At 30.2% G+C, this 20579-nt stretch overlaps 3 protein-coding genes across 5 annotated transcripts; 1 reads left to right on the forward strand and 2 right to left on the reverse strand.

Annotated features, from left to right (window-relative positions):
• Positions 4774-8733, forward strand: LOC109363326 (phosphatidylinositol:ceramide inositolphosphotransferase 1-like). The gene is made up of 12 exons (XM_019609555.1): positions 4774-5248; positions 5355-5444; positions 6181-6267; positions 6361-6429; positions 6584-6664; positions 7153-7224; positions 7385-7445; positions 7535-7637; positions 7844-7939; positions 8032-8078; positions 8168-8289; positions 8482-8733. The coding sequence occupies exons 1-12, from the start codon at positions 5219-5221 to the stop codon at positions 8560-8562; spliced, it is 939 nt and encodes a 312-aa protein (XP_019465100.1). The 5' UTR covers positions 4774-5218; the 3' UTR covers positions 8563-8733.
• LOC109363370 lies at positions 11295-13010 on the reverse strand. The gene is made up of 3 exons (XM_019609617.1): positions 12822-13010; positions 12287-12613; positions 11295-11466 (listed from the first exon to the last, which is right to left on the reverse strand). The coding sequence occupies exons 1-3, from the start codon at positions 12886-12888 to the stop codon at positions 11321-11323; spliced, it is 540 nt and encodes a 179-aa protein (XP_019465162.1). The 5' UTR covers positions 12889-13010; the 3' UTR covers positions 11295-11320.
• LOC109325213 lies at positions 16058-19694 on the reverse strand. 3 transcript variants are annotated; one of them, XM_019557415.1, is made up of 7 exons: positions 19460-19694; positions 18395-18638; positions 17547-17753; positions 16800-17457; positions 16641-16717; positions 16486-16533; positions 16058-16388 (listed from the first exon to the last, which is right to left on the reverse strand). In XM_019557415.1, the coding sequence occupies exons 1-7, from the start codon at positions 19634-19636 to the stop codon at positions 16360-16362; spliced, it is 1440 nt and encodes a 479-aa protein (XP_019412960.1). In that variant the 5' UTR covers positions 19637-19694; the 3' UTR covers positions 16058-16359. The 3 variants fall into 3 exon arrangements, with proteins under 3 accessions (XP_019412960.1, XP_019412959.1, XP_019412961.1); XM_019557414.1 differs by having other exon boundaries at positions 16486-16545; positions 16629-16717; XM_019557416.1 differs by lacking the exon at positions 16486-16533 and having other exon boundaries at positions 16629-16717; positions 19460-19693.

Raw genomic sequence — 20579 nt, forward strand, 5'->3', positions numbered from 1 at the left:
ACAAACATATTACCGGATGAAAGAGGACAAAAACACAAACAAATTAAGTAAATAAATGAATAAATAATAACAAAAATTATAATGTAATAAATAAATAATATAAAAACGAGAACCAAAAATATAATGTAATAAATAAATAAATAAAAATAAGAAATGGAAACAAAGTTGAGAACCAAAACAACACGTGAAATCCAAATAGAAAAGAGAATTTTAGGATTTTTGGGTTAGAGATTTGAGATTGGTTTGGAGATTTAGTATGGAATTGATTTGGGGTTTAGAGTTAGGGTAAAGTTAAATTGGGATTAGGTTTTAAAATCAATTTGGGGTTAGGTTTCAAAAATCAATTTGAGGATTAGGATTAGGATAAAATTAAATTGGGACTTAGGGTTAATGGTAATGTGAGACTTTCAACAATGAAATTAGTTTCTAAACACAAATACTTGACAGTACACATGTTATTAATTATAATAACAAAAAAGAATAGAGTTAATTACACTGATACCATTGAGTTTTAGTGAAATTACACAAATCATTCATCACTCTTTTCTACAGTTACACCACAAACCTCCCATAGTTTTATACTTTCATTACACTGATATCACTCCTGCATGAGAAATAAGTATAATCTTTTAAACAATTTATAAATGCAATTAAGTTAAACAAAACATGGTATATTGTGAGGAAAAATCCAAATAATATATAAATTAAGTATCTTTATTATTTCTGGTTACACAATGCATCAACAATTCTAAAAATATATTGTTTAAATCGCTTTTATACTATATCGTAACGAACCAAAAATAATAAAAAGGTATTGACTCGTATATAATTTGGACTTGTATCCATAATATATCATGTTTTGTTTAACTTAGTTGCATTTATCACATTTTTTGTTCACAAAATTACACTCAATGCAGGGGTGGTCATTGTAATGAAAAGTATAAAAAATGAGGGAAATGGGGAGGTTTATGTAGGTGTAGAAAAGTGACGAGTGATTTGTGTAATTTCACTAAAACTTAGGGGATGTCAGTGTAATTTACTCAAAAGAATAAAACAAACAAATGAGAAGAGAAATACATTTGTAGAGCTTATGGAAAATGAAGAAGATGATACATTTGTTTTAGTTTCTCCCTTATCTCTTTATCAAATGTTTTTTCTTTCTAAGTGTGTCTCTTTCTCTTTCAAAAATTAGGGTTGTCTCCCACTTTTTTTGGGTGAGTTGCTAAGTTAGACATTATATAGGGGGTGTGGATTAGGGTTTCAAGTTGGGCTAGAGGAAAAGCTCAGCTGCCACAAACATTTGAAATTTTGATTTCCCCCTACTTTTATTTTGAAATTTTTACCCATGTTAAAATTAGGTGTTTATAAAAATGTTTCAAAAATGAAACCCATTTACTATAAGGAGATTTTGGCCAATATAAAACAAGAGGGAAGGAAGTGGTTTACAAGTTTCCAAAGGCTCAAACTCAAGTGTTCATCACTTCACTTAATCCTCAAACTCAAACTTCATAAAAACTTCATTTTTAAAGACAAATGAATGCATATATGAAATTAAAGATGTATAAAGTTACCTAAGAAAAAAATTAGTGAGTTTGAAGAACTCCACATCCCCATAAAGAGGAAGTGAATGACAATAAGTGGGAGAAGGTGGGGGTAATTTTTTTGTTCAACTTAATTTTACATATTTCTTTCTCTCCAATTAGTTAGATGATTTTTGTAGATACAATAACTCATAGACTATCAATATAATCTATTAACAATATAATAATAAAAAAACTCTTTCATGCCACATGTCACTTTCTCATTCCCTCATGTCACATGTCACTTTCTCCTTCCTCATGTCACATGTCATTTTCTCCTTCCCTCATGCCACATGTCACGTTCTCCTTACATTTTTTCCTTCATGCCACATGTCACTTCCTCCTCACATATACATATTTTTCTTCCTACTTTTTATATTTTATATATTATATATTTTATATGCTAATAATAATTTAATATTAATTAGTGATTGGTTCATGTCGCTACCCCACTAAAATTGAGTGTTTACAACATCTATGTTTTGTTTTGTTATGTTAAAAAGTAATAGTCATTGAACATTAGATGAAATTGAAATCATTTTTGACATTCAAATTATTTCTTTACATTAATCTATCTATATAATTTAATGTTTACCATTAATCTAAGAATAATTGTACTTTTTCACCTCATAAAAGTTTTTTGACATTTTTTCGCACTGAATTTTAATATTACAATTCAGATCATTTGAATTTAAATTTTTCTCTATTAACAACATAATAAAAATTGTCACATGTCAATTTCTCCTTACATTTTTTCCTTTATGTCACATGTCACCTCCTCCTCACATTTTTTCATTCCTACGTTTTATATATTTTATGTTAATAATAATTTAATACTAATTGTAGAAAATTCAAATTAAAAATTATCAATTTATTTTTCTTATGTGCTTGAACATGCAAATACACAAGTAAGATGTATATTCTTAATAATATGAATGTATGAGTAATATGTGCGTTTTAGCTATGCGAATACATGGGTAACATGTGTTTCTTAGTAATGCGAATGTACGGGTAACATGTGTGTTTTTAGTCATGCGAATGCACGAGTCACATGTATTTAATCACTATTATTATATTATTTAATTAAAAGATAACAATGATATATATATTCATGAAAAATATATGTATTTTAATTAGTAATATAACAAATCAATTATTAGACTCTTTTTATTATTTTGATTAAATTTATCAGAAAAAATATCTGTCATATCCTAACTTAGTGTGTTCTATGATTATTAGCTAAAACATAACAAAATAAATAACATTTAATTATACATTATTTGAATGCTAAAAATATATTCAAATATTTATACACAATGAACATTAATCTAAAATAAAACATAAGCATTTAAGAGATATGCTAAAAAATCCTTATGACTTTATATGATACTTATAAACGTAATCACAAAAAATATGATGCAAAAATAACTCCTTATATTTATAATTTTATATAGAGAATATAGAGGTGAGATATTATCCAATACAATTTGAATTTTATTTATTGAGTTATTTAAGAATCAAATATTTTCTATAATCACACTTTCAACAAATAAATGCTTATACAAATACATTTATAATTATTAATATTGTACATATACACTCAAAAATCAATGTTAATATTGAACCTATATGAATGAGAAATATAATATTTCAATACATGATTTATTAATATTATAAAATATATGTATAAATAAAGAAGCGATCCGTCCAAGTGCACGGGTACACTGCTAGTTTACTCTAAAGTTAAAAGTACAAGAATCATTCTACATCGCAAATAATTTAATCAAAAGTAGGATGAGTTATCACATAGTTTTTGTTTTTTTATAGAGTCAAATGAAATATTAAAAGCTAATGTGAATAGTTGCATCCTTTAATCACTTTTAAAATTTGAATGTTTGTTTGGAGGGGAAAATCTAAATTTTGGATACTATATGAATATCAACCTCTCCATTTATTTACCAAATCCTAATAATGATATGGACCACAAAAGGTATCCAATAAAGAATAAAAAAATGACAAAAGTCAAAATATTATTTGGTTGTGGAGATATGATATCTTTCGATAACAGTAGAAACTTCTAATGTGTATTATTATAGAATAAAATATATTCTCATACTAATAGATAATTTATTATGTATATTATTTTGTTTAATTTTAAAAATATTTTTATAAAAAATAATTAAATATAAAATATATCGCGATTTTAAAAGCTGAGAAAATACGTTATCTCATTATACCTACGTATAATTTATTAAGTTGCATGCATAGTCTCACTTTCCTTTAACTAAAAAAAGTTTCAGTTTCCTAGAAAGTAGTAACAGCCACCTCAACTTGAGAGAGAATGTGTGTAGGTGGCGTCAAACGAGAAAAAATATACAAGTATTGTTTTTAGTTTTTCAATTCAATATCAATTTCAATTTCAAATTTCAAAATCACAAACAATAAATACAACTATGTAAACTATCCTTTTTGTCGTTGCCTTTATTAATGCATTTGTTACTTTAATCAGTGACATCATTAAAATTACTCAATTATCTATAAACTAAAATTTTATTCAGTTAGTCTCTGTTAACATAAATACTAGCTTTTTATCGATACTAAGTATGATAGTATAATTTTGATGTGGTTGAGACCAAAGTAATGGCTGCAAATTTTGATGTGGTTGATCAATATCATAACACAATTTAAAAGATATTTTGCATCTTTAATGATTTAATTAAATGTTCAATATAATTATTATATTTAACCGAAATTGCTGAACCAGCCGTTAGAAAGGGTTTTTATAACCATGCATAAATTTTAGCTCTTTATCCCATTCATCTTTAAATGGCAATATATATATAAAAAAAATGAACTTTTCTATCTTTTCTTTCTCTGTAAATGACAAATGCCAAAAATATGGATATTTACTATTATCCAAATGTTATAAAAATTCTTAGTGTTTAATTTTTTTAGAATCGAATCTCGATATTGAGTACCCAAATGAACTTTACATTACTAGACTATCACCTTTTATCACCTTTTGTCGATAAAGTGTGATAATTTTAAGAAAGTAATTAAGGTGATAAGAAATGTTGATTAAGGAAAATAAAAAATCTTAAAAGATGAAATTAAGTAAATAAAAGAAATTAAAAGAGTAATATTGAGTTTTGGGTATATAAATAGTTTTATTATCATCCTCCTCATTCAGAAAAGGAAGAGATTCAGAGAGAGGGAGAGATTCTAAAGAGAGAAAACTTTTCACCCATTTTCAATAAATTTCCTTCCATTTCACAGAACCCCTTTTGTTTTCTCCATCTTCTGGGTTCTCTCCATCTCTATCTTCCTTCTGTGTTCCACTTTTTCTGCTTAGATCCTCTTCTTCTGTTATCCCTTTCTAAAAAATTCATTTTTGCTTTCTGGGTGTGATTTTTTTCAACAAAAAGATTCAATTTTTGATACTTGGAAAGTGGAAGAGGCATTGATTCCTATCTGGGTTTGTATGCAATTGTTGTTGTGTTTTTAAGGGACAATGTTCATCTTTAAGTCCTTAACAATACTATTGTTATGAAGTAATATGGAAACGATTCTGTCACGGTTACAACAACAACAACAACAACATCATTTTCAACATCATTTTCAACCTTTTCAACAAGAACATGTTTTACATTGGTCGTGAGGCTTCTAAGGTTGTTTTCTTTCACCGTTTTCAATGTTTGCTACACCTTGTTATTTATAGCAACATTTTTGTTTTATAAATAATTCTAATAAATATTTGAATGATTTGATGTATAGCTATGGAAGAGATTTTGTGCAGAGGTAACAACAGAGATCAACCTCCTTGCTGAGAATTGGAAGTACCTTCTCGCTGGTCTTATTTGTCAGGTTTGTTTTTGTTTTTGTTTTTTATTCCTTGTTTTGACTTTTGACCAATCAATCACATGCAATGTTTTCAGTGTAATTTATTTTGTGGAGTTGAGATTTCTGAATGTTGTTTTCACATGTGGTTGTATTGGAACTTTACTTGAACGTTACAAAATGTTTTCTTTCATGTTGGTTTGTTTTTTTAAGGTCATGTTGGTTTGTTTTTGAAGGTCATGTTGGTATTGTTGCTTCTACAGATTGCTTGGTTTATTAGGAACGGGGTTTGTAATACCAATGTTTTAGGTTTATTCACTAAACGGTTTTTCTTTATCAATGATTGGTATTTCAATGAAGGTAGGTTCAAGGAAATAGTAAACATTGTGCAACATTGTTTGTACATTCTGAAATACTTTGGATTTGGCTTTCAATGCATGCTCAAAATAGAATGAATAATTGCATCCCAAGTGAAATGCTGATTTCCGAGTCTTTTTTAACGATGATAAAATGTTTCACTTTCTCTCATTGAAGAATAGCATTAATAGTTTCAAGCTACTTGATGAATGCAAATATAGTCTTCAAATGTATTATGAAATTTTTTGCCGTGTTCGAGAAAAGGATTTTGTAAGTTGTATATACAAGTCAATGTTATGCATGAAGGCTATAATTATAGTACAAAAAGTTAGTTGGTTATTTAACACACTTTTAGTTTCTTCTAATGATTGATATCTAAGTATAAGTTTTAACTGTTTTTCTACAGTATATACACGGTTTGGCTGCCCACGGAGTTCATTATTTACATAAACCTGGTCCTACCCTACAGGATCTTGGATTCTTCCTCCTTCCGGTTTGTCTTTCACTTCTTATCGCTCTTTGCCGATAAGTACATCTTTCATAGGAATACCTTTTGATTAATTTTTTAATATTGGTGGTGGTACAGGAGCTTGGGCAAGACAAAGCTTACCTAAGCGAAACTCTGTTTACAGCTATCTTTGTATCATTTTTCTTGGTAAGAGTTTTCTGCCCGTCTTTATCTTCCCCTCCCTGTCTCATCTTTCGGTTAATTGCCAGTATGATTTGTTTTCGATGAAGTTCTCACCTGCGACAGGTGTTGTTGTTCTTATGAATTTTAATGACATGTTCTACAATTTCTACTAATGCAGTGGACATTTCATCCTTTCATACTCAAGAGCAAAAAGATCTACACAGTTCTAATATGGTGCAGAGTTCTATCATTCTTAGTTGTAAGTGTTTTCTATTTGTGTTTATTTAAGTATTATATTATATGACATTTTAGAAAACAAACCATAAAATGTTGATAACAAGGGCAATGTTGATTACTGAAGTGATGTCACAATTAAGCAGCTTTTTTTCTAGTTGTGTATCCATGCAAGTTGTAAAAATAAGAATCATGTGTGTTTGACTTATAACATATTTTGCTGTTTTCGACTTTGCATAAAATTTTGTTGACTTTTTAACTATTTGCGAAACTTACTCAAGGAATTCCATGAGATATTGTATATAGAAATGGATAAGTGCCATTCTTTTGGAAGCTAATTAAGTTTAATGTGTATAATTTGAGCTTTTTAAGGAATTAAAAATAAGTGAATAAATTTTCTGATGAAGTTATCAATGATATGGGGAATGACCATTGATGATCTTAGATTTCTGAATAACTTTACATACTTCTTAATCATGTACTCAGCTTCCCTTTACTCTTTAATTTATGCAGGCTTCTCAAGCTCTTCGCATAGTGACATTTTATTCTACACAGCTTCCGGGTCCGAATTACCATTGTCGTGAGGTATAATTATTTGAGAATACATTCTTGGTAACAAAAATCATGTTACTTGCAGTTTAACTGTTTTGTTTTCTTTCGATGCGAGCGATAAATTACATTATCTTTGTGAAGTCATCATCTTATTAAATGGTCTTTTGATAACATCGCTTCATTTGATATGCAGGGATCTGAACTGGCTACATTGCCTCCTCCAAAAAGTGTCATTGAAGTTCTCTTGATTAATTGTTAGTATACTACTGTGTTGGAGTCGTTTACCTTCTATGCCGTTGTGGTTATTTTGGTTCTCACTTCTCATTTTATTTTCTTTGTGCAGTTCCTCATGGTGTGTTATACGGATGTGGTGATTTGATATTTTCATCTCACATGATTTTTACTCTCGTCTTTGTTCTCACATATCAGAAATACGGCACACAAAGGTATATTTGCTCATAAGATTCTCTTTTATGGGTCAAGCTGATCTTTATGGATCTTTATGTAAGTTTTAAGTTTTTCGACAAATTTCACCCCAGCGATTCTTGTTTTTGTTGCTTCATTGATTTGTAATAAGCTATCACTGTCATGTTTTACGGTGTTTGAATTTCCATTCATGACTTATTGTGATCATATTCGTCAACCTCTTCAGGTGTATAAAGCAACTCGGGTGGTTTCTTGCTGTGATTCAAAGTCTTCTCATCATAGCATCTCGCAAACATTACACAGTTGACATAGTTGTTGCCTGGTAAGCAGCATTTTCAATTTTGGAATGAGCAAAATTTGATTCATGTCCTTTTCGATTTTCGATTTATTGTTTTGAATATTGATCTCTAACAGGTATACTGTTAATTTGGTGGTGTTTTTTATTGAGAAGAAATTGCCAGGTTAGCACATTACAATGCAATTATGTATGCTATTGTCATCTGATTGAGCAGCTATTTGCTGTTATGCTGACTTAGTAATTATTTCGCAGAAATTCCGGACCGGAACAGCACAACCCTGCTGTTGCCGTTGAGCGTTAAAGACAAAGATGGCTGGACCAAAGAAGAGAACCACAAGTTACTGAATGGAAATTCTGTAGACCCTGCAGAACGGGTATGAGAAATCTACTTGTCCTGTCCTATTGTCCTTTTCTTTTTTCCATATATTTTATTTCTATAGCATCTTTCGATCCATGTAGTAGCCGAACCCAACTAGTGGGATAAAGGCTTGGTTGTTGTCGTATTTTTAGTGTAATGTCATTATCTATGTTCGGGACATAACATGGTTCTATTGTCACTTGTTCAGAGGCAGAGATCTCAATCTAATGGCATGATTATGGAAAATGGGAGTGCACATTATGCTGATTCTGCAATGAATGGTGCATAGAAATATGAGTTTCAAATTGGATCTACTGCAAAGATGATTTCTATTGGAAAGTTACAACCTTCAATTAGGAAATTTTGTTACATGAAATATTAGTAGTTTGATTTGCATTAATTTGTAATTGGGTTGTGCTTTTTAATATATTGCAGCATTGATCCATTGTCATTATGAAAATTTCCAATCCATTATTGCTTATCATTCAATTGAAAATTATCTAGCATCTTTTTTAGTTTTTTGATTTATCATGATGCTGTCACATTGTGAGGAAATAATCATGAGGAAAATGTAATAGGCTTCTAATTTAGAAGTAATTAATATTCCTAGACCAATTATTAAATGATTTAATATGGAGAAAATCTTGGTAGTATTATGTCAATTCATTAAAAATAAATGTACTTGAATACATGGACATCACATGTTGAATTCAAATAATGAAATAAATGGAAAAAATTCAAACATTGAGAGTATTATCTATCACTAGTGTCTTTAAGACATTGTTTTATAAATAGAAAAGAAAAGACATACTATTTATACATTGTGTAAAAAATAAAATTATACTTAGTTAATATATCATTCATTTGTATCTTATATATAAGAGTCAATAATAATTAAATATTAATGTTAAATAATATAATGACATTGTAAAAATTTCGGTGCATAGGAAGATCCCCTTCGTTCAACGAGATTGGATTTTTTCCAATATAGGAAGTTAGTTTATTAGAGTTGCTTAGATGGCAAGTTAGTTAATATTTGGAGGTTAGTTACTTTGTAATTATCTTCCCAGTAAAATATTTCTAAAAATAAATAAAATATTACATGTGTCATATTTTTATTGGCTTGAGGAAATACTTTATTTTCTATTTAAATTCACCAAAAAATATGAAAGTTCTATATCTAAACCAATTAACAATTAGAAAAACTATTTAACAAGTATTTAAATCATGCATATCAAACATCTTCTATTCAAGTATATCATTGCCTAGAAAAGTGTAATATAAATTCTTTAACTTAACACTTCAAAATAAATGTTTTTCTTGAGCCACCCAATACAAATATTTTAGCTATGCCCCCAACTGTCTTTTTTTAAAGCAAGTTATTAAAGTGACTGGTTGAGACATCTTGTTCAAATATAAATTTAATATAGTCACAGAAAGAGTGAGACTCCTAAATTAACTACTTACATTTCATATTAATTAATCATAATTTTATAAAATAAAAAAACAAAATTTATGGTTCCTTTATAAGAAATGTAAATATGTAATTTGGAGTGTCCAATGCAATGATGGCCATCATCGATATTAGCGCAATTTTTATACAACATTTCTTTCTCTAATATTAGAGAGGATACTAACTCGAGTGCAACACCTAATCGGATAACTTACCCAAGAAATAGTTCTAATTGGATAACACCTAATCAAATAGATCCATATTAAAATTGCATAGTGATGGCTTTGAGAAAAACAAATAGAAAAGAGGAAAAAGTTATGTTATTTTTCACAATCATCGCTCTTGACTAATGTAGTCAATCTTGGAGTCAACGGAAGAGAGAGTGAAAAATTAGCGTGTTGTATTGAATGAGAGAGCATAGAAGCAAATAAGAAAGAAGAGAGACACATAATAAATATAAATAAAATGGCCTTTCTAAAAAAATATAATCATTGTACTTCCTAAAGAATTTAAGAGAAACAAATATATGTACTAATAATATATGAGTTTTATACAGTATTATTGTATAATCCATCATTTATATTTAATCATGATTAATTCTGACTATGTAAAAAAATTACACTAATAATGCATAGATATTACCTTCAAAAGTTAAGTTTTTTGGTTTCCCACAAGTATCATCGTACTGAAAGCAATCATGTCCGAGCCGGAAACATCTACAGGTATGTGAGGATAGCTCTTCTAGCGGATATTTTTTCCATCCACGAGATTCGAACCCAAAACCTTGCTTAAGGGGAATCAAGCATGTACTATCTTAAACCCTGAACCCTAAAACAACACCCATTGGTTCTCAAAAGTTAATCTGGATAAAAGATTGAAAACCCCTAGCATGCTGATTTTACACGGGTCTTATAAAAAAATCCTCACGTTGCTGACTTTTCTTTCTTTCTTTTGAATGGACTTGGTAAACATGAGAGGAAATTTGATGGAAATTGTAGAATGGACCTTCTAGAAGCAAAAATGGAACATGAAACTTAGAGAAGAAGTAAATTAGCATCTTTATTTGGTTTTAAAATGAAGTTTAGAAACAAGGGATGTTAGTTTGTCATATGTTATTGTTGTATAATTGTATTGACCAAGCTTTCAAATGAGAGACCAAGAATAATATAAATTTCATTTATATGTCCCTTTCTACTCAAGAAAGGGGAGCAATGATAAATTTATTAAGGAATATAATAGTATATGACACATTATTTATTGTTTTTTTGGAGCAAAAACCAATTCCAAAATTCGAAGATTTGGAGAATTTCACAAGTCTTTCCATTCAACCAAAATTATTACATTAATCAAACCACAAACCACAACCCACAATAATGAATTCATTTTCATTCTCTATTTCCTAATGTGGTAATATAATAATTTTTCTCTCAATGAAATAGTCTATGCACAAATAGTATAAGAAATTTTTATAGTATTAGTCCATCATTCATCCATATGAACTATAGATGATATACTAATCGTATAAAAAAGTTTCTCGTAAGCATAGATATTAAACTCTTTAAAATTGGAATGGAGCAACAACAAAAAAAGTAGTTTATTGAGGAACAGGGGCAGGAATTGCTTCTATGTTGTCTGAGACATCATAAACTGGGCCAGGTGCAGCTCCAGAACTCACAAGCTCGAACATGGCACGACGAGGATTGCTCCTTTGCCTCTCACACAGGTCTGGCAAAAATACTCCTGCATACAATCAAACCAATTAAGCTTGAGGTTCGGGTGAAGAGTTTAAGAAACTGATTGAAGAAGGTTGTGGGTTCGAGTCTTACCCATAACAAAATACTAACATTTGACTATAAAAATTTAAGCATCATTATTGTCTATTCTATTCTCTATTAAACAAAAATAATAATACATAATACATTCCTCTAGGAATCATCATAAAAATGCAAAATGAAATAAAAGAATGACTAAGTAGAGCTTGAGTAAATTTGAAGTTGAAATGTTAGAGGGTAAGGTATTAGATGCTTTCATAGTGCAAAAAGTGCAACTAAGAATTAATAAACATTGCCTTATATTCAAGAAAAGGTAGGTCACCTACAAAATGTTTTGTGTGACAATAATCTTAAATCTTAGAAAATTCAACCATAGCTTATTCTTATTCTTATTAGTTGAACCTAAATTCCTTGAGAATTTCTTCAAGGATGGCACTCTTGTCTTTTTAATATAACATAATTATAACTATTTTTCCTTGTCTTTCTGTTGAAGAAAATGAAAGTAAATAATAAACATGAATCTCACTTGTTTTGGTACAACTAAAATTACTTTTTTGAAGAGTCAATAATTGATTAACCATGAATGATGGATGGTGCAGTAATAGTATATAAAATATATACATTGTCGGCACATACTTTTTTCTCATAAAAATAAAAGCAATAATAATGTTTAATTTTTTAAAACATTTTTTTTAGGAAATATATATAAAACTAATATTAATGTTTGAGCTTTGAAAACAATTTTTTTACATGTGTTCAATTGCAATGAAGAATTCTTAGTTTCTTACCCTCTCCAGCAGCCAAATTGAAGTAAAGGTCAACAATGTTGGGACATTTTTGATAACATGATGGAGAGCAAAGTTTGGCAGTGAATTGTGACTCAAGTAATGCATCGGATGAAATCCCAACAAATTTTCTATCAACACCGCATTGGTCTACACAACTATCTGTTTCTATGTATTCTGCCATCCTCTCCACCACCACTTCCGATGTCCTACATTGGTATTCCACGCCGCCGTTCGCCGCCTTCTCGGTCTCCATCAAACACCTCTTCCCAGAGGATGCTATTGAGAAAGCACATACATCATTTGGCAAATCTTCACATACAACTTCACCTGCCAATTCATTGATCATAAAATAAATATTAAGTTATAAAAAATAGGCAATATACATATTAATCGCACTATATGTTAAGGTTTTAAATATAAGTTTACGACCGTTACAGATATTGATATATTAAAGTTTTGGAAATCACCAAAATAATATTGTTGTAATCTTAACTATAACCACTAATTAAAACATTGTTATATATGCCATACATACCGAAAGATGAATCGATGAAGAGGGTAGAAAGGAAGAGAACCAAAGACAATTTGGTTAAGAAAGACATGGCTTAAAATTAATGATGGATATGTAATATGGTTTGTCTAAGACTAATGTTTCAAAAATTAAAATAAACTTGATAATTGGTATAACAAGAAATGTTTTGTGAAGGATAGAGGATATGTCAACAACTATATGGAAATGGCACCTAAGATCAATATATATAGATTGGAATTTGTAACACTACGCGTTTATATGAAGACTCATAAAGTTGCCTTTATTTCTACGCTATTTCATGATTCTGAAATGAAGTTTTAACATGTAACAAATAGTATCTTATAATTTTTATTGTAAAGTCTAATTTACTTAAGCTTTGAACGTGTAATAGGACAGAGTGAACATAATATTAAATTAATATTGTATTTAAGATGAGTGAGCCTCGTCTCTTATAATGCAATAACATTTATATAGTTTCTATTTATGCTATGATTGCATTTTTATTCTTGAAAACAAAAGGAATAAAAAACTTTCATCTCTAGTACTTTATGGTAGTTAGTAAAATGAAATCTACAAGTTATATGTCACTATTATTTACCCAAAAAATGTCACGTATTAAAAGTTTGATTAAGTCAAAAATCGAATATTAAATATACACGGATATTTATTTTAATACTTTTTTTTGTAATTTTGGTTATATTTTCTTGTGTTGGTTACTAAGACGTGTATGCACTTTGAAGTTTCTTGTATTGGAATTTTTAAATTTTTGTGGGGTTACGTGTGCCTTTAATAAGTCTTAGTCAAAGCCATTGACGAAGAAATTAGAATTGAAAAGGATACAAGTAATAAAATGTTGAAATATATTAAAAGAGACGTAGTTCAATTTCGATTCATAACGTTATATTGAAATTAAAAGAGTTTTATTTTACTAAACTTACTATATTATATTATATTATATGTACCCAAAAAAGTTACTATATGTATAGCCCAAAAGATAATAGAAGTAGGGTGCATGTCAGTTCAGTTTTTCATGATAAATTATTTAAGTTTAATTTGTTAAATATTCCATCAAATAGTTAATTTGTCCAGATAAACATATAAGTTTAACCTTCAAATTTTTTCTATGGCTCAAACACAAATTTGTAAGCTTAACAATAATAAAAATTATATATTCTCTGTAAAATCATCATAAACTTTTTAAAACTATAACAAAATTAGCATGTGCCATAAAACACAATTTTAAATTTTTTGATATATATAACTTTTTTATGGTATAAAATTATTTATAGGTTTAGTAAAGGAATATACTATTACTCATTTAACAAATTTGACAAATTTGTTTCTTTATGAATTTTTTAAATTGAAAATTAAAATAGTTTGAGAATTCATCCAACTGGAACAAAACAATTCTAATTAAGAATCTGGACACCATATTAAAATATAAATGAAGAAACTATACTAAAATATAAATGTAGATGACATCATGATATCAATTTATTTGCATTTATTAGTCCCAGTTTCAAATTCAATCATAAAGACGTGGGGACGATGTTTATTTTTATTTTATTTGAAAATAAAAAACGTGGGGGCGTTGATGAGAAGTGCAATATACAAATATCACGATCGGTTGTTTATTTATTTATTATTTTGGTGAATTCACAATGGGGTATTTACTATTTCCAAGAATAAAACTTTACCTTTAATGTCACGTTAGTTAGTTACATAGTTAACATCGTAAATGATACTTACAAAGTAAGAATTCTTTTCTTGCTTTCTTAAGTTTGTGTTGAATTCTTATTAGGGGTGAGTAAGACCCGGCCCTACTCGCTTACCTAGTATAGTTCAATCATGATTGAATTCGAATAAGGTCGGGTCTAATCGGGTCGAGTTCAGGTTAAAAAATAGACCCATTAGCCGTCTCGTCTCATGACCACTTGCTCATCATGTTTGTATGTGTTTCTACTATATATGTATAGAGTAATGATATCTTTTTGGTCGAAAATACCATTTATTCTTTAATTTTTACATAATATATATACATATAACATTTTATATATCAAACTACATAATAAAAAATAATATTGAAGAGTCTTTATCTAAAATGAGTATACAAAATATTTAATCGGGTCTAGGATCGAGTCGGATTTAAAGGCTGACCCGATTATTATTTAGGGTCATATTAGCTTCGGGTCTAGGGCCGGGTCCGGATTCAAAAAAGTAACCCAACCAATATTTAGGACCGGGTAAGGACAAGCCTTAACCCGTCCCAACCCGACTCATCCTCACCCCTAATTCTTATATTTACATTTTGTGTAACCATAATTCTAGATGTTCTGACTCTGAGCTTCAAAGAAAAGTCATGGTGGAAAAAAGTTCAAAGGCGGTATTGAAGAAGGTTCTAGTGAATTTCCATTTCTCTACACAAAAAATGTTCTAAAATAAACATAATCATACAACATTAAGTTAGAGTCAAGTAAGTTTTTTTTTCAAACCTAGTTTGATCCAAGTTCAACTTTTGATATAGATGAAAGTTTGTACCTCTATTAATTAAGAACAGGAGAAGGGATTGGCCGTAATAAAACATATTTTTTCGTATTTACTTTTCATCTTTTTTATCTTTTGGTAAGGAATTAATTTCTTTTAGGGTTTATGATTATCTCTCTCAACAAATCACACTTTTAAAAATTGAATTTTTGACATTTTGATAATCCTTAAATAACTAAGTTACAATAAGACCCTTATATACGCATTCTTGATCATGCAACAGATTTTAGATAAATATGTTATGGCAAAAATTTACTAAGATCGTGTAGTTTGACCAAAAATTTATTATACTAATGTAACTTTTATATTTATTACAAAAAATGTCTAACTTTATATAAATCGGCAACCACATAATCGTTTCTCTTTTTTTTTCCTGCCGTACACACATAAATCAGCAACAAAAAATGAACCTTGGTTTGGTGGCCTTAGGTGTAAAAAAAAGGACTCCCAGTTACTGCGCACGTATACTGAGGTGCTCCCCGCCGACACAGGAGGTTTTTTATTTTACAATATTTTCCCCAAAATCATCTCCCTTATGGGAGTTTTTAGTTTTTTTTTTCACCCTCTCTCCAAAATCGTCAACTAGATTCTAGTTTAATTCAGTCACACTCACATGTAATCTTAAAAATCTGTTTTGGATTTCACCACAAATTTATACTTGAATCTTTATCACAACATTTCAACAAAAAAGAAGATTCCTCAAATAACTTTCAGCCTCCAATACTTGGTTAACCATAGTTACTAACTAAATGCATCCCCCTAAAGATTAATCCAATAATAAACCAAACCAGGGAGAAAACTATCTACAATCACTAAATATTTATAACTTTAGCTTCACCAAACAGGCTAAGGAATAAGTTAATGGTGTTATCATCCTAAATCAAGTGCAACTCTTGAGAATTACTCTCTGTAATAGAGATAAGCATTCTCCAGCAGCAAGCAGAGGTAACCAAATCAGCCTGAGACATTCTTCAAATTGTCAGTCATTTACGATAATTCAATCACGAGACTGCTGGCGGTTTTTATCTGGGCATAATATAATGCATACGAGTTAATAACATTAAATCTTCACGGAAAATATATCGAAAATAAACAGTATAGAACAGTTAAAGAATAAACTTACCAGAGCTTATAACTGTTATGCTTTTTGTGACAGATTTCATCTCAGTCAGACAATCCTGGCCTGCAAAAATGAAAGCTTCTCAGTATATTATGATTTAGCTTTTTAAAAAAATACAAACTAAAAGAAAAGTTGAGTTCCACTACCTTGCATTTCCATGTCATTCTCACATAGAAATGTGGACATTGTTGATAATTCAGGTGAAGCATCACTACCATTGCATTCTGGAGATGACCTGTTAGATAATGGAAAGTAATATCAGATAGAAGAGTTGGATTAATGATAAAGAGACTTGCAGCATTAAACAGAAACAATACCCTGAAGCATTATCCTCAGAAGGACTTGATGTTGTATTGCAAGAAAAATCAATTCCATCACAAGTAAAGTCGAAATCGTTTAACATATCAGTGAAGTAATCCATTCCTAAGGCATCTAAGTTGGGAAAATCGATGTCAAGTATGTCCAATTCCTTTTCAGACTCGGATGTGGATGTAGAGATGTCATTGGGAAATGGTTTGTCCAAGCTTTTGGGCATATCAGGTGCATCAAAGTCCAACCTGCTTCTTACATGATCCCTCTTAATCATCTTATCTGAACCTGTCTTAACAGGAGAAATGCAATGACTCATTTGTATGTAAGCCATCTGTTTTGCAGGGCTGACCATGACTCTCTTGGTTGAAATTACGGTGCAACGAGTGGGTGTAGCATCACGATTGTGAGTTACAACTGAAGAAGTCTTGGAAGGGGATATATGTGTATCACTGTGAGAAGTTGCTCTAGGAGGTGTCTTTGGAACCGATGAATTGCTTGGAACAGAAACAGAAGACTGATTAAATAAGCATTTAAAAACACCAGAGCCTTGAACTTGTGAACCAATTGGTATGCAGTTCTCTGGTGAAGATTGAACTGCAGAAGAGGGCAAAGCTACTACTTGATTATTGTTTGCATTATTAGACTGTTGCAGTGTGTTTTGACCTGACAACGGAGATAGAGCAAAATGACTGCGATGATTTCATGAGATTATCGTATACTTATCAGATGCACGAGTTAGGAAATAACCATACCTTGGGCTGGAATTTTCCTGCTGGATGATCTGCCACAGGATTTTTTAGCAGCCGAAGGGGCATCCACGGGTTTAGTGTCCTTTCTCTTTCTACCAGATACATTCATTACAGTTGTTGTTAAGTTTCCAGCACCAGTATTCGAATTGTTAGACTGAGGCAGCGAGTTTGCATTCAATTTGTTTGGCATAGGGGTAGTTCTATTTATACCTGATTTAAAAGCAGTGAAGATCATAATCAAGCTAGGTCTATATGTCATTAGAACAGTTTAACACTAAGGGTGTATTATGTTGAGCAAGAGAAAATGGGAAGTTAGGAAATAGAGGATGGGTTAAAAATGATTTTTAATGAAAATAAAGTACCTTATATTTTCTACATCACATATTTTTGCAGTACCAAGCAAGTGCAAACTAATTGTCAACCTTCTTACCAACTAAGCCAAGCACGCCTTAAAGGACAAACATCCCTTCAATTGCAACTTAAAGCTAGAACTTTTCGATACAATACATTCAAGCCCAGAACAAATCTCAAAGGCAGATAGATAATCTGCTAAAACATATTACTGGATTATGCTTATGCCTAGCTTATACATGTCAAAGATATAACAGTTACATAACAATCAAATCAATCAGAACCAAAATCTGGAAATACAACCCCAAATGCATAAGATGAAACAGACCAGCATACAAACATTATTAGGAATCATTACTTTTGTCTTAAAGTTTGAGTATTGATTAGTCAGTAAACATGACTTGCAAATTTCTAACAGAAAAATCATCAAACACAGACCTGCATATATATAGAGAGAGAGAGAGAGAAAAACAACTTCAAAGAGGGGCAAAGAATTATACCTGGATGAGGTGTGGTACTAAATTTTGGTTGAGGAACAACTGCAACTGCAGAATTTACTGCAGGTGGGAGATTTCCACTGGCATTGTAAGCACTCATGACATTGTGCATGCCTTGCAATAGCATCTGAACCCGGGTCTTCTCTTGTTCTATAACAACCTTTTCCTGATCCAACATCACCTTCTGCTCTTTCAAGCAGATATACTCATCCAGCATCTGACCCAAAGTCAACAAAGTCTTAGGTGCCTGAAAAATATAACCCAAATTTACCATTAAAAATAATTGAAGTAAACCCACATGGATAAATGTTCAACAAAAGAGAGGATAGGAAACAAGAAAGTTGGAAAAAATTGAAATGGGTGTCTAAAAATCATAACTTTTTATATAAAAAAGGTGAGACCCTAAATGTTAATGCACAATATACAAACCAAGCCTTAGTCTAACAGATCGGGTAAATGAACTGAAGGACGTCATAATATTCTATCATATCATATCATGTTCATTACCAAAACAAATGTTCTAGAAATTGAACTAATCTTCATTTGGTCGACTCTCCCTGCTAGAGAGTTGAAGAGTCTAATGATCTCCTCCACATACATCCAAACCACCTAAGACGTGATTCTACTATCTTTTCTATATTAGGAGCTTCTCCGGTTTCTCTCTCTAATTCATTCATCCCTAATCCTATCTTGTAAATGCACAATATGCATAAAAAAAATAAAAGGAATGACAGATAGGGAATGGGTCCATAAAACCCAAAAATTATGATCTAAAAAGAAGAATCAACGTAAAAATTTCGATGAAAGGAGGAAAATGGAAGAAGGGGGACCCAATTTTATAATACAAAAGCAAAACGGATGGAAAAAATTAAAAAAATTGACAGATACCAAAAAAAACCCTAAATTTTGTTGATCTAAATTGAACATACCCAGATGCATAAATCTACATAAAAGGGATAAAAAACAAAAGGGTTAGTAGTAAACATGAAAGGGTATGATAAAAACAGAACTTTATGATAGAGAATGAAGTAAAAAAGAGAAGAGGGATAAATTGATAGATATATATACCTGGTGAATTGGAGAATGTGAAATGAGAGAAGAAGCTTCGTTTCTGAAAATGGATCGAGTTGAAGAGAAATTGTTATCACAAAGATACCTATCAACTATAAACGCTATTTGTTGAGGAGTGACTTTGCCTTTACCAAACATGTCTTGTTTTTTCGATTTCGATTGCTTCCCTGCCATGTCTGAGAGAGATAATGAGAGAGAGAGAGAGAGAGAGAGAGAGAGAGAGAGAGAGAGAGAGAGAGAGAGAGAGAGAGAGAGAGAGAGAGAGAGAGAGATAGAGAGAGAGAGAAGAAGAAGAAGCATTATATTGGAGCCAACGGAATAACGCGGGAGATTCTTTTGAATTCATTGCTTGTTTTGGCGGTAAATGGCAAAAATGCAATAACAGAAGAGGGAATTCTTCTAGGGAAAAATTCACACTTTATATATGGACTCCAACCCACTGTTATTAAAATTCACTTTATGCCGCTCGGTAAATCGGTCTTAATGGTACATATAATATTTATATCTGCTATGTAATTATATTGTTAAAAATTGATTATATCGGACGATTTTCAATTGAATTGTGTTGGTTATTTAAAATTATTTTTAATAAAATGATTAGTTTTTACTAAAATGTTGGTATGGATGATCAACTTATACATCTAAAATATGATATACCATATATATTTTTAACAAGTGATATAAATAAAAATAGATATTATCTTTTTCATTAATTTTTAATATTAATGTTGCTATAAAATATATGTATATCTAACTTCACTGGTATGTAGTTTAATTAGTAGATCACCGGTTGAATTATTATCTCATTATATTAATACTCTTGGATGGTACAGTATTAATAAAATTGCTCCAACAAATCATTATTTGTTATCTTAATTTATAGTAAAATAAAATAAATCCAACCACTAGTAGAGAGGTCTCTAATCCAAATATACTCATGACTAATCACTAGATACTTTTCATATACAAAATGATAGGAGTTGAGGAATAAAACAAAATTCATTCATCCATGTACCATGATCACCCCATGAGAAAAGTTATATAGTTGTAATTGAGGGAAGCAAGCAATGTATATTATATAGCAGTAAATATATATATATATATATATATATATATA

Source organism: Lupinus angustifolius, chromosome LG13 (genome assembly GCF_001865875.1).
Source record: "Lupinus angustifolius cultivar Tanjil chromosome LG13, LupAngTanjil_v1.0, whole genome shotgun sequence".
NCBI lineage: Eukaryota > Viridiplantae > Streptophyta > Magnoliopsida > Fabales > Fabaceae > Lupinus > Lupinus angustifolius.

Coding starts and splice junctions, on each gene's coding strand:
- LOC109363326 (XM_019609555.1), top strand. CDS start 5,219: ATGTTTTACATTGGTCGTGAGGCTTCTAAG. Junction 5,249..5,354: donor TTGGTCGTGAGGCTTCTAAG/GTTGTTTTCTTT, acceptor TTTGATGTATAG/CTATGGAAGAGATTTTGTGC. Junction 5,445..6,180: donor TCGCTGGTCTTATTTGTCAG/GTTTGTTTTTGT, acceptor GTTTTTCTACAG/TATATACACGGTTTGGCTGC.
- LOC109363370 (XM_019609617.1), bottom strand. CDS start 12,888: ATGTCTTTCTTAACCAAATTGTCTTTGGTTCTCTTCCTTTCTACCCTC. Junction 12,614..12,821: donor CTTCATCGATTCATCTTTCG/GTATGTATGGCA, acceptor ATGAATTGGCAG/GTGAAGTTGTATGTGAAGAT. Junction 11,467..12,286: donor CAATTTGGCTGCTGGAGAGG/GTAAGAAACTAA, acceptor GATTGTATGCAG/GAGTATTTTTGCCAGACCTG.
- LOC109325213 (XM_019557414.1), bottom strand. CDS start 19,636: ATGGCAGGGAAGCAATCGAAATCGAAAAAACAAGACATGTTTGGTAAA. Junction 16,718..16,799: donor TCTGAGGATAATGCTTCAGG/GTATTGTTTCTG, acceptor ATTATCTAACAG/GTCATCTCCAGAATGCAATG. Junction 16,389..16,485: donor CATAACAGTTATAAGCTCTG/GTAAGTTTATTC, acceptor TATTATGCCCAG/ATAAAAACCGCCAGCAGTCT.